This window comes from Oncorhynchus keta, chromosome 9 (genome assembly GCF_023373465.1).
Source record: "Oncorhynchus keta strain PuntledgeMale-10-30-2019 chromosome 9, Oket_V2, whole genome shotgun sequence".
In the NCBI taxonomy this organism is placed as follows: Eukaryota; Metazoa; Chordata; class Actinopteri; order Salmoniformes; family Salmonidae; genus Oncorhynchus; species Oncorhynchus keta.
The window spans coordinates 45,200,468-45,214,953 of NC_068429.1; the positions used below are offsets into that span (position 1 = coordinate 45,200,468).

Below are 14,486 nucleotides of genomic sequence, written 5' to 3' on the forward strand. Positions count from 1 at the left end.
TCAAATTTTGTGCACAAATTTGTTTACATTCCTGTTAATGAGCATTTCTCCTTTGCCAAGATAATCCATCCACCTGACAGGTGTGGCATATCAAGAAGCTGATTAAACAGCATGATCATTACACAGGCGCACCTTTTACTGTGGACAATAAAAGGCCACTCTAAGATGTCTCCAGTAGTGAGAGAGCATGCAATTGGTTTGCTGACTGCAGGAATGTCCACCAGAGCTGTTGCCAGAGAATTTCATGTTAATTTCTTATGGTAAGCATCGTTTTATAGAATTTGGCAGTACATCCAACTGGCCTCACAACTGCAGACCACATGTAACCACACCAGTCCAGGACCTCCACATCTGGCTTCTTCACCTGCGGGATCATCTGACACCAGTCACCCGGACAGCTGATGAAACTGAGGAGTATTTCTGTCTGTAATAAAGCCCTTCTGTGTTGAAAAACTCATTCTGAATGGCTGGGCCTGACTCCCAAGTGGGTGAGCCTGGCTCCCAAGTGCCTAAGCCATCCCAAGCCCACCCGTGACTGCGTCCCTGCCCAGTCACTTCAAATCTATAGATGAGCCCCTGATTCATTTACTTCAATTGACAGATTTCCTTCAAAGGATCTGTAACTCAGTAAATCATTGAAATTGTTGCATTTATTTTTGTAAAGTGTGTATATATGTGTAAACACTTTACAGTTGTGTTCTGTGGGTGTCACTGAGTAGACTGATACCCCATTTCAGTAATCCATAATCTATAGGTAAGGCTGTACAATGAAATAAATATTCCCCCTATGCAATTCTGAAGTGTAATACATCCACGGTGCAATTTCAACAGATTAAAAAAAGAATAATAATAATGTTTTTCCATCAATGTATAATTCATTATTGTATTTTGAATTTATATATCAAATCTCTAACCTTGTTTAACATGATTTATTCCAAATATGACATGATTCCGCTATTTTTAAACATTTGCATTAATTTCAGTGAGGGACTCTTATTTAGAAGGCGAGCCGTAAATTCCAATATTGTGGCTAGCTTCACATAGGTGGGTAGAGAGGCATGGGATAGCGAATCGGACCCAGGATAGCTAGCTAGAATCGATAAAGATGGCGACAGCGAGAGACACCGAATATAAAATTATTATCGATAATAAAAATAAGACATGTTTATTCAGATAGGTGAAGAAAGGATACCTTTATAACAAAAAGAAATTCGCTCATACGGTTGCATTTTGTTTTTAACTTAAAGTCCCGACTGCGCAAGCGATTTGTTTTCAGAGGAGCTCCACAGTTCTATGTCAAGTTAGCCGTGTTGGCTAGCTAGCCTGATTGGATCTCAATCGCTTATGGATTTCTAGGATCAGGACGAATGTCGTTTGACTGAAAATCGACTTTACACGGGATTGAATTAGCTACAAATTGTTCATGAACCGATTGGACAACATCGTTTATTTTACGTTGGGAACATAGCCATTCCGCTGGCCCGGTGACACGGAGAGTGTCGAGTCGGAGTGCCTGACCGTCATGTATTTTTTAACTGGCTGGCCCCGGAGGCTACTTTGTCCACTGAAAAGTGAAGAGGAACCGTTTCATATTAAGCCCAACTCACAGAGGTTTTACTTCGCCATGTTGTCAGAGACTCAACTAAGCATCTGGTTTAGTCGGGTAAGCAACGACTTAATCGCCGATGAGTTGGGTAACCGCTACCTAGCAGTTGTTAGCTAGTAGCTAGCAAGCTAAGTTTTGTCTGTGCACACTGGTTGCCTCGTCACCGACTTTTATTATGGCATGGTATATTTAGCTAGCTAAGTGTCATGGCTATCATTGCATACAGGGACTGAATGTTAGCTAGCTGACGTTTAGTAGCTGGCGCAACAAGCATCAGCTGTTTGGCAAAAGTACTATCTAGCTAAGCTAACGCTGCACAAATCATGTACTCAGTCCAGTATTATATTAAAGTATGTAACGTTACCAAACTAACGTTACGTTGGCTAGCAGTCGCTAGCTAGATAGTTAAGTACATTGCCAATAACTCAAAATGTTGTTATTTGCCATATTTAATACATTCATGTAGTTTAATGAGGATTATGTAAGGGTGATATTTAATGAACTCGCTACTGTCCAAAGTATTTAGCTAGGCCGGCTTTTGTAAGAGCTGCAAATCAGTGCTATAATTTGGTGTACCTAATTCCGCATTAAAAGCCATGTTTATTTTACTCCCCTTAACACCCTAACATAGCTCTGGTGCAAATTCCTTCACCTGTCACTGGGTGCCCCATGAAACTATCTTGAGTCGAAGGAGATCATTGTTATGTATTTAGCTATACCAATGTGTAAATTACAGAGTTCCAGTGAATTTGAATACCTCCATGTGCGTCATTCTTTTTCCCCCATTCCTCTCATATCATCGTGCTACTACAAATATCGCAATACCCGAAATAAATCGTTTTACGTTGTTAATGACTAAATCATTCCAGACTGCGATATCTGCATATTTACGATATTAGTCGCATTCTCGTTAAATAATTTTAGTATGGGAAAGTAATGCTTAGTTAATGATTTTAGACTTCATTTTCAACATTGTTGCCGCTTAACTGATAAAACGGCGTAGTTTTGATTTCTAAAGCTTAAATATAATAATCATGCACATCACAATATATCTTCTAGCACTTCACAGTATACCGTCAATGTCAACATCTGCAAATAGTTATGTCAGCCCAGGTGTAAAATTAGCTCTGCCTCCATGGCTAGGCTGCACAAGAGTGTAAAAGCAAGAGTGCTGCAAATATATCAGCTGTAAAATCGAATTGGATGGTTCTGCATTACATCATTCGTATATAGTGTAAATCTAGGCCAGTATTTATTTCCCTGTCTTTACAGGAAGTATCCTGTTGAGTTTCCCAGTTTTTCTTATTTTCTCCAGTGGCCTGAACATAAACTGTGAGAAACGGTAGAGAATGGACAGGATGTCCAGGAAGGGTCCACACAGGACAGGAATGTGGGTGCTGCGATAACCCTAACTTAGTGGCCGGTCCAGGCCCCCTTGCCTTCTGTCTGCTCTGCATGTGTTTTAGTGTTTTAAAGCAGCCAAGCATGTCCAGTCCAAGACTCAAGGCCTCTTTGAAGGTCAGCCAGCCTAACTGAACTAGGCACCAAAGCACAGCTCTCGGGCTATCTGATCTATAAGTCATGTCAACCTCAACAGCTGGGCATGGACTGATCCCATAACGGATAGTATGTAAAACAAATAATAATGTTATCTACAGTTTAAAGCTCAGACCTGATAACTCCTGGGGGAAAGGGTCTGAGCTTGGCACTTTCCCAGTCTCCAAGTTGGATCTCTGCCCCTGGCCCCATAAATGGAACACCTCTTGCACACCTCAGTACTAGTTTCCTTCCTCCTCCATGGGAGCAGTTTCCCTCCATGGTAAACTCTCCTACTGCCTGCTCCTCCTCTGTCCTCTTGCCAGTTCCTTCCCTCTCCTATCTCTCTGTTTATCAGCCATCTCCTATGACTCCCCCCATGACTCCTCTAAAGCCCATGGCTCTAATCCCATCTCTCATCAGCTTGGCCTGTCTTGCCCAAGCAGAAATCCATGTATGGGAGCAGCTTAGTGATGTTGTCTTGCAGTCCCCCTGCCCCGCGCCTTGGATTTTGCACGGGCCAATATGTGTGGGAATTAACTGTGAAAAGATGGGAGAGGTGGCGGTTGGCAGGCAGGACCAGGTTTGGGAAACACTTTTCTAAACCTCTGGGACCTCTTCAATTACACTGACTTAGTAGAATGTGTTGTTATAAAGCATATTATATGGGAGGTTTTGTCTAAGTGGCCTTGGTGTTTGGTGTGCAATCACTCAATCGCAGTTAGGATTTTGAGAACAGTACTTGGTATCAGTTGACATGAAATGAAAAGACAGTTTAGCGTAAGGGCATTGGCTGAGTGATGGTTGTTTACTGGTTCAGCAGAGGGAGGCTTTTTGACGTTGATTGAGATTTTCTCTATCATGCAATAATGCATCATTCCCTCAGTAAAGCGGGCAATGAGTGACCCTGATATCCAATTGGGTTCAATGGCTCAGGAATTCCTTTCATATTAGGCAGTATACAGTTAGCCAATTATTGTGGATGGCAGTTTACTAACCCCTTCCCCCTAAGCTTAAAGATGTCCTCCAGCAATTTTTGAACTACTCCTGTTGAAAAGCGATATACAAGTATACAAACAGTAATGTACTCCCACTAAAGGGTAAAAAAATATGTTTTCAACAGGTTTTTATTTTAGTTTTTATTAGACTACAAACTTCGGGGAGTAGAAAATTAAAGGAGTTGGTCTGATGGTGATTCGTGATGTCATCGGCCTCTCCTATTGCTTAAAGAGAATCTTCTGTACTTTTGTATACTTTTTAGCCAGTAGTTCTGAAAGTAGCACTCACGAGCCATACGTGGTCCCCGAAAATGGCATACTATGTCACATATGTGCACCGCTTCATTTCTCTCTCTCGTTGATTGGGTTAAATGCGGAAGACACATTTCGGTTGAATGCATTCAGTTGTGCATCCCCTTCCCCCTCTCTCTCTCTGCTGTGTCCATTTGAACTGTTGCACCCACCCTGCGACCTCATTGGAGAACGCTGGGTAGGCCTTTTGCTAGCGGTCACTCAAATGCGAGGGGCTGAAACTTATTGGCTAGAACTGGACATGCTAGAGGGCTGGCCCGCGTTGGGGGGAAATGTAGAGATAATGGCCTGGCACAGCTTCAAGAAAGCAATCTCTTCAAACTAGGGATTTCGTGGCTGATTTGAGGTAAAACAGCAATTCTGCTCAGATTATGCATACATGAACTAGACATTGACTAATCCAGCCCAAAGCAGGAGGTTTCAAACATTTTTTTTATTTTTATCGCCAAAGTACTGGAGCATGTCTTTAAGGAGCACTAGAGGAACAATGGAGAACAAAAGATGAACGCTGGAAAGGAGACTAGATTAGGACTTTTAAGCTTAACAAATGTCAATACCTATGCCTTTTCATCTGCCCGCTAGTTGAATATCCTCTTCCGTCATGTTATTCTCAGGACCTATCTGTGTGACTCCGATGGGAATAGGAATCCTCACTGCAGCAAGGTCATCTGAGACCTTTGTAATATGGCTACTGTATGAAAATGTCTGTTTGAAGTCGGGCCCTTGGGGTTATTCTAGCTAATTAGCATTAGTGCTAGGCTAGCTGGGTTTGTGCTTGACTGAATGTATTGGGTTGTGGGGGAGGTTTGGTTTAGAGTTACCCCTGTGCCTTGTTACCCATCCCCCACATGCTAAGAGGCCCTCTGGAGCAGTTACAGTATAGGCTAACTACAGTCTAAAACATGTCAGACTTTCCATGCCAGACTGACCAGGTGAATCCTGGTGAAAACTATGATCCCTTATTGATGTCACTTGTTAAATCCACTACAATCAGTGTAGATTAAGGGAAGGAGACAGGTTAGATAATGATTTTTTTTAAAGCCTTGAGACAACTGAGATATAGATTGTGCATGTGTGCCATTCAGAGGGTGAATGGTCAAGAGAAGATATTTAAGTGCCTATGAACGAGTTGTGGTAGTAGGTGCCAGGCGCACTGGTTTGAGTGGGTCGAACTGTGACGCTGCTGGGTATTTCACGCTCAACAGTTTCCCGTGGGTACCCACCACCCAAAGGACATCCCGCCGACTTGACACCACTGTGGAAGGCATTGGCGTCAACATGGGCCAGCATCCTTGTGGAACGTTTTCGACACCTTGTACACCCCAACGAATTGAGGCTGTTCTTTCTGAGCACAAAAATGAGAGAAACTCAGTTTCAGGAAGGTGTTCCTAATGTTTTGTTCGCTCAGTGTATATCAGCCAGTAACCAGGATTCCATCAACCCTTTTTATGCAAGTGAAGTACCTTGGATAAAAAAAATATAATTGATGGCCTGATGGAAAGAGAAAATGTCTCGGTTAACTTTCCACATGTCGACAAAACAAAAACCGCTAGGCAAGCAGATCTTTTTGTGTCGGTAAAGTTAGGCGAGAAATGTCTGGAGACGCTTTTATGTGCAAATATTGATATAATAACAATATCGAAGTAAACTTGGGAGTCACACGATGACATGTTGTAAGACCCTCCCTCTACAACTCGGTGGAAAAGAATGCAGTTTATTAGGGTACAGATGAAATAAGTTATGAACTTCACAGGGTGGTGAAAGTGCAAGGTGATGAGCTTGATGCTCCTTTCCAATAAATATCGAGGGTCTCATGATCATCTATGAATGGCTGCCGTTTGACAATCTCTATCTTTTGTCCATGAATCTCATCGTGTATGTAGACTTACAACCGAACTGTATCTGTGAGCTGTTTGCTTGAGTACATGCCGATATCAGTGGGCACGCTCGCTATATAACACATTTTTGGTGGTGAGAAAACCACCAGTGGAGTTAAATGTGATTGAAACACATGTAAACATTTTTTTTTGGGGGGGGTACATGGGAGTTTAACTGCAAAATATATTTTTATGTGCACTACCTATTTATGCACAGACTTAACTGCAACAAGTCAATTTCATGGGAACGCATATCTGGTGGGGGAAATGCGCATGTTGTTTTTATGCCGACGTTAGAGGGAGGGAAACCTAGCTATTGTTATAGTAGTTGTGTGTAACAGGCTGTCCAACCTAGTTGGCAGTCACGTTGGCATTCCGTGTTGCTGAAGCGGCAACATAATCACAGCCATTTCTGACTGAAAAGTTCTGTTATCAAAATTCCTGATTTGTTTAGGAGAAACGTGTATGCGTCTCATTCACATGATCAATAGGGCCTGACCTATAGCATATATCATATTTACATCAATAATTTGGTTCTTACAAACTCTTAACACCGTAATGCGTGACAGCTAAATGGAAGCAGAGGACGTGATAAACTTGACTAAAATTTGACTAGTTGTGGAAAAATACTGGAGATTAAGATAAAGAAGGTAAGGCTAAAGCGCTGCATGCATATTATGTGTACCAAACAGGTGCTGTTTGGTCACAGTATATTTTCTGACAGTATACAGTATATTCTGACGGTATACAGTTACAGTATATTTTCTGACAGTATACAGTATATTCTGACGGTATACAGTTACAGTATATTTTCTGACAGTATACAGTATATTCTGACGGTATACAGTTACAGTATATTTTCTGACAGTATACAGTATATTCTGACGGTATACAGTTACAGTATATTTTCTGACAGTATACACTATATTCTGACCGTATACAGTTACAGTATATTTTCGGTTGGAACTGTGTAAACAACACTAAATAAATTATAAACATTTATTACAGCAACCACTAAAAATAGTTGCGCATATTTGTAAATGCAATTGCCTAAATGGAGCAGTTTATTATTTATGCTAATTATTCAAGGGTCAATTTATCTTATTTTAAATATAAAATGCTTGTTTGCATTTCAAGTCATGAATGACTCGTATGCTGTGTGATGACATGAACTAATTGTTGATTGATACAAAGCCTATATAAATATTGAAATACAGGCCTAAGTAAGTTATGGTATTGATTAGACAGGATGCAATCTTTGGCCTATGGCTAGATGGTGGTTAAACAAGGCTGCTATGCTAAGCCTACTAATGACATGACTTATTATTATGATGATCACAACAGTAATAATAACAATAAGGAGAAAAAGGAGGGTTATTTTTTTAAATCAGACAATTTGTTAGTGTAAACAACACTAAATAAATTATATTGGAGAGCCTGTTTTAAAGAAAACATGTGTAAAGCCTTTATTACAGCATAGAACATATTACAGCCAAATTTGTGACCTCATGAGGACCGCCACAGGAAAGGAAGACAGAGTTACCTCTGCTGCAGAGGATAAGTTCATTAGTTACCAGCCTCAGAAATTGCAGCCCAAATAAATGCTTCACAGATTTCAAGTAACAGACGCATCTCAACATCAACTGTTCAGAGGAGACTGTGTGACTCAGGCCTTCATGGTCGAATTGCTGCAAATAAACCACTACTAAAGGACACCAATAAGAAGAGGCGTGTTTTGGTCAAGAAACACGAGCAATGGACATTAGACTGGTGGAAATCTGTCCTTTGGTCTGATGAGTCCAAACGTGAGATTTTTGGTTCTAACTGCTGTGTCTTTGCGACGCAGAGTAGGTGAACGGATTATCCCCGCATGTGGTTCCCACCGTGAAGCGTGGGGGTGCTTTGCTGGTGACACTGTCTGATTTATTTAGAGTTCAAGGCACTTAACCAGCATGGCTACCACAGCATTCTGCAGCGATATTCCATCTGGTTTGCGCTTAGTGCTATTATCATTTGTTTTTCAACAGGACGATGACTCAAAACACACCTCCATTTTGTGTAAGCAGTATTTGACCAAGGAGAGTGATTGAGTGCTGCATCAGATGATCTGGCCTCTACAATCACCTGACCTCAACCCATTTGGGATGATTTGGACCGCAGAGTGAAGGAAAAGCAGCTAACAAGTGCTCAGCATATGTGGGAACTCCTTCAAGACTGTTGGAAAAGCATTACTCATGGTTGAGAGAATGCCAAGAGTGTGCAAAGCTGTCAAGGCAAAGGGATTTAACACCTTTTTTGTTGTTGCTTACTACATGATTCCAAATGTTTTATTTCACAGTTTTGATGTCTTCACTATTATTCACAAACTTCTGACTGGTACTGTATATATGGATGATTTATAAAGCCAGGCACAATTAAGTTAGGCCATTGATTATAGACCTAATTAAGTTGCGGTTTCCTCTCACTTTTCTTAGACAATTATGGCAAGTGCTATTTTTCGTCGCTTAACTATTATTGCCGTTCTATCAACACACTTGTCAAACACTGACGCAGCGGTCTAAGGCACTGCATCTCAGTGCTAGAGGCGTCACTACAGACCTTGTTTCGATTCCAGGCTGTATCACAACCAGCCGTGATTGGGAGTCCGATAGGGTGGCGCACTATTTGCCGAGCGTCGTTAGGGTTGGCCCGGAGTAGGCCGTCATTGTAAAGAATTTGCTCTTAACTGACTTGCCTTGCTTAAATAAACCCGTCACTCCGGTTCTACAAGTAATTACTTTGGCACAATAGGCATCAAGTCACTTACAGATAATGTTGCGTAAATCATGTATCATTTTCATTGAACACAATCAGTCAACGTACAGCAGGCCCTAGATGTTTCGATTGCTGAACTTTGAGGCATGCCCAAAAATAACAATTTTTATAATATTACAGTTAATCAAAACGCTCGTAATCCCCGTTCAACAACTCTAAATCTTTTAGGCATGCGCTCCAAAGGGATAACATGATATACAGTGCCATCGGAATGTATTCAGTCCCCTTGACCTTTTTCCCATTTTGTTATGTTCCAGCCTTATTCTAAAATGGATTAAATAAAAAACAATTCCTCAGCAATCTACACACACTACCCCATTATGACAAAGTGAAAACCGTTTTTTAGAAATGTTTGCAAATGTATTAAAATAAGCAAATACCTTATGTATGTATTATTGACTACCTGGCCCGATGACTCCTTGCTGTCCCCAGTCCACCTGGCTGTGCTGCTGCTCCAACTGTTCTGCCTGCGGCTATGGAAACCTGACCTGTTCACCGGACGTACTACCTGTCCCAGACCTGCTGTTTTCAACTCTCTAGAGACAGCAGGAGCGGTAGAGATACTCTGAATGATCGGCTATGAAAAGCCAACTGACATTTACTCCTGAGGTGCTGACTAATGCACCCTCGTTAACCAGTGTGATTATTATTATTATTTGACCCTGCTGGTCATCTATAAACATTTGAACATCTTGGCCATGTTCTGTTATAATCTCCACCCAGCACAGCCAGAAGAGGACTGGCCACCCCTCATAGCCTGGTTCCTCTCTAGGTTTCTTTCTAGGGAGTTTTTCAGAGCCACCATGCTTCTTCTACACCTGCATTGCTTGCTGTTTGGGGTTTTAGGCTTGGTTTCTGTACAGCACTTTGTGACATCAGCTGATGTAAGAAGGGCTTTATAAATACGTTTGATTTATGTAAATAAGTATTCAGACCCTTTTCTATGAGACTCGAAATTGAGCTCAGGTGCATCCTGTTTCCATTGATCATCCGTGAGCTGTTTCTACAACTTGATTTGAGTTCACTTGTGGTAAATTCAATTGATTGGGCGTGATTTGGAAAGGCACACGCTTGTCTATCAGTTCCCATTGTTGACAGTGCATGTCATATAAAAAACAAAGTCATGAGGTTGAAGGAATTGTCTGTAGATTGTTTCGAGCCACAGATCTGGGGACGGGTACCAAAATATTTCTGCAGCATTGAAGGACCCCAAAACCACAGTGGCCTCCCTCATTCTTAAATGGAAGATGTTTAGAACAACCAAGACTCTTCCTAGAGCTGGCCAGCTGGCCAAACAGAGCAATCGGGGGGAAGGGCCTTGGTTAGGGAGATGGTCACTCTGACAGTTCCTATGTGGAGTTGGGAGAACCTTCCAGAAGGACAACCATCTCTGCAGCATTCAACCAATCAGGCATTTATGGTAGAGGGGCCAGATGGAAGCCCCTCAGTAAAAGAGTCATGAAAGCCAACTTGGAGTTTGCCAAAAGGCACCTAAAGATTGTGAGAAACATAAATAAGATTCTCAAAATTGAATTATTTGGCCTGAATGCGTCATGTCTGGAGAACCTGGTACCATCCCTATGGTGAAGAATAGCGGTGGCAGCCTGCTGTGGGGAGGTTTTCTGCAGCAGGGACTGGGAGACTAGTCAACATCGAGGCAAAGATGAACGGCGCAAAGTACAGAGATCATTGATGAAAACCTGCTCCAGAGCACTCAGGACCTCAGACGGGGGCGAAGGTTCACCTTCTAACAGGACAATGACCTTAAGCACACAGCCAAGACAGCACAGAAGTATCTTCGGGACAAGTCTCTGAATGTCCTTGAGTGGCCCAGCCAGAGCCCGGACTTGAACCTGATCTAACATCTCTGGAGAGACCTGAATATAGCTGTGCAACACTCCCAATCTAACCTGACAGAGCTTGAGAGGATCTGCAGAGAAGAATGGGAGGAACTCCCCAAATACAGGTGTGCCAAGCTTGTAGTCTTATACCCAAGATGACTCAATGCTGTAATCGCTGCCAAAGGTGCTGTAATCGCTGCCAAAGGTGCTTCAACAAAGTACTGGGTAAAGGGTCTGAATTCTTATGTAAATGTGATATTTGTTTTTTTATTTGTAATACTTTTGCAAACATTTCTAAACCTGTGTTTTGCTTCATCATTATTTGATTGTGTGTAGATTGAGGTAAAAAAAATGTTTAATCAATTATAGAATAAGGCTGTAACATAACAAAAAGTCAAGGAGTTACTTTCCGAGTCAAATCAAAGTTTATTTGAAACGTGCGCCGAATACAACAGGTATTACGGTGAAATGCTTACTTGCAGCCTCTAAACAACAGTGCAAAAAAGTTATTAGGTGAACAATAGTTATTTAAAGAAATAAAAACTGTGAAAAATAACAGAGCGGCTACATACAGGCACTGGTTAGTCGGGCTGATTGAGGTAGTATGTGCATGTAGATATGATTAAAGTGACTGCATATGTGATGAACAGAGTAGCAGTAGTGTAAAAGAGGGCTTGGTGGGTGGCGGGGCACAATGCAGATAGCCCAGTTGGCACAACAAAAATCTCATAATTAAAATTCCTCAAGCATACAAGTATTTTACACCATTTTAAAGATAAAATTCTCATTAAACTAGCCACATTGTCTGATTACAAAAAGGCTTTACAGCGAAAGCCCCACAAACAATTGTTAGGTCACCAACAAGTCAGAAAAACAGCCATTTTTCCAGCCAAAGAGAGGAGCAGAAATATATAGATGAAATTAATCACTAACTTTTGATCTTCATCAGATGACACTCATAGGACTTCATGTTACACAATACATGTGTGTTTTGTTCGATAAAGTTCATATTTATATCCAAAAATCTCATTTTACTTTGGCGTGTTATGTTCAGTAGTTCCAAAACATGCAGTGATTTTGTAGAGAGCCACATCAATTCACAGAAATACTCATAATAAACATTGATAAAAGATACAACTATTATACATGGAACTTTAGATAAGCTTCTCAATGCAACCGCTGTGTCAGATTTTTTTTTAAACTTTACGGAAAAAGCACACCATGCAATAATCTGAATATGGCGCTCAGAGCCCAAACCAGCCAAAGAAATATCCGCCATGTTGTGTCGTCAAAATTAGTCAGAAATGGCATTATAAATATTCACTTACCTTTGATCATCACCAGAATGCCCTCCCAGGAATCCCAGTTCCACAATAAATGTTGAGTTGCTCGATAATGTCCATTTATGTCCAAATAGCTTCTTTTGTTAACACGTTTTGTAAACCAATCCAAAGTCATGAAGCGCGTTCACTAGGAGCAGACGAAATGTCAAAGTTTCGTTACAGTCCGTAGAAACATGTCAAACGATGTATTCAACCAATTTTTAGGATGTTTTTAACAAATCTTTAATAATGTTCCAAACGTACAATTCCTTTGTCTGTAGAAAAGCAATGGAACGCGAGCTAACTCTCATGACCGTGTGACCACGAGCTCGTGGCACTCTGCCAGACACCTGACTCAAAGAGCCCTTATGAGCCCCTCCTTTACAGTAGAAGCCTCAAACAAATTTCTAAAGAATGTTGACATCTAGTGGAAGCCTTAGGAAGTGCAACATGACCATTATCCCACTATCTTACATAGGGAATTAGTTGAAAAACGACCAACCTCAGATTTCCCACTTCCTGGTTGGATTTTTTTTCTCAGGTTTTCGCCTGCCATATGAGTTCTGTTATACTCACAGACTTCATTCAAACAGTTTTAGAAACTTCAGAGTGTTTTCTATCCAAATATACTATTATATACATATTCTAGCTTTTAATGGCTGAGTAGCAGGCAGTTTACTCTGGGCACCTTATTCATCCAAGCTACTCAATACTGCCCTCCAGTCACCAAGAAGTTAAACCACTTCATGCCTAAAATGGTGCCGGAAGAAATGGCAGCAGTTTTACGGGCCCCAACCAATTGTGCTATTATCTGTTAGTTTTTTTGCTGTATTTGTAACTTATTTGGTACGTCATGTTTCTGCAACTGTATCTTACGGCAAAAAATAGCTTCTGGTTATCAGGACAGCGATCACTCACCTCGGATTAGACTAAGATTTTTTTCTTCAACAAGCAGGACGCACAGGACATTCTCCGAACTCCCGACAAGGACAACATCAGTTATTTGCACGAGGAAGAGATTCAGGTACCGAGGACACAGAGCGGGATGCCTCGTGAGGATTCGCAGAAGGCGAGTGGGAAAGCTGCCGTTACCGGCATTTAATCGCCAACGTGCAATCATTGGACAATAAATTAGATGAGGTACGATCACGAATATCCTACCAACGGGACATCTGTAAAATCTTATGTTTCAAGGAATCGTGGCTCAATGATGACATGGATATTCAGCTAGTGGGATATACGCAGCACCAACAAGATAGACCAGCACACCAGTAAGACGAGGGGAGGCGTTCTGTGCATATTTGTAAACAGCTGGTGCACGAAATCTAAGAAAGTCTTGGGATTTTGCCTGCCTGAAGTAGAGTATCTTGTGATAAATTGCAGGCCACACTACTTGCCTAGAGTTTTCAGCTATACTTTCTGTGGCTGTTTATTTACCACCACAGACAGATGTTGGCACTAAGAACACACTCAGACAGCTGTGTAAGGAAATAAGCAAACAGGAAACCACTCACCCAGAGTCGGCGTTCCTAGTGACCGGAGACTTTAATGCAGGGAAACTTAAATCAGTTCTAATTTATATCAACATGTTAAATGTGCAACCAGAGGGGGATAAAATTCTAGATCACCCGTACTCCACACACAGAGATGCGTCGTACGAAGCTCTCCCTCGTCATCCATTTGGTAAATCCGACCACAATTCTATCCTCTTGATTCCTGCTTACAAGCAAAAATTAAAGCAGGAATTACCAGTGACTCGGTCTATTAAAAAAAAGTGGTCAGATGAAGCAGATGCTAAACTACAGGACTGTTTTGCTATCACAGACTATAAGATGTTCTGTAACATGGCTTTGAGGAGTACACCACATCATTCACTGGCTTTATCAATAAGTGCATCGAGGACGTCGTCCCCACACTGACTATACGTACATATCCCAAACAGAAACCATGGATTACAGGCAACATTCGCACTGCGCTAAAGGGTGGAGCTGCCACTTTCAAGGCGTGGGACTCTAACCCGGAAGCTTATAAGAAATCCTGCTATGCCCTGCGACAAACCATCAAACAGGCAAAGCACATCAATACAGGGCTAAGATTGAATCGTACTACACCGGCTCCGACGCTCGTTGATGTGGCAGAGCTTGCAATCTATTAGACTACAAAGAGAAGCACCGCTGCGA

At 41.5% G+C, this 14,486-nt stretch overlaps 1 protein-coding gene across 2 annotated transcripts in view; it reads left to right on the forward strand.

Annotated features, from left to right (window-relative positions):
• Window positions 1-1,053: 1,053 nt before the first annotated feature.
• The window catches only part of LOC118387927 (guanine nucleotide exchange factor subunit RIC1), a 64,015-nt gene continuing 50,582 nt past the window's right edge, over window positions 1,054-14,486 (forward strand). For both annotated transcript variants that reach the window (XM_035776769.2, XM_035776771.2), the window contains exon 1: window positions 1,054-1,663. In XM_035776769.2, coding sequence (XP_035632662.1) covers window positions 1,523-1,663 — 141 coding nt within the window. In that variant the 5' untranslated portion in view covers window positions 1,054-1,522. The remainder of the gene's footprint in view (window positions 1,664-14,486) is intronic.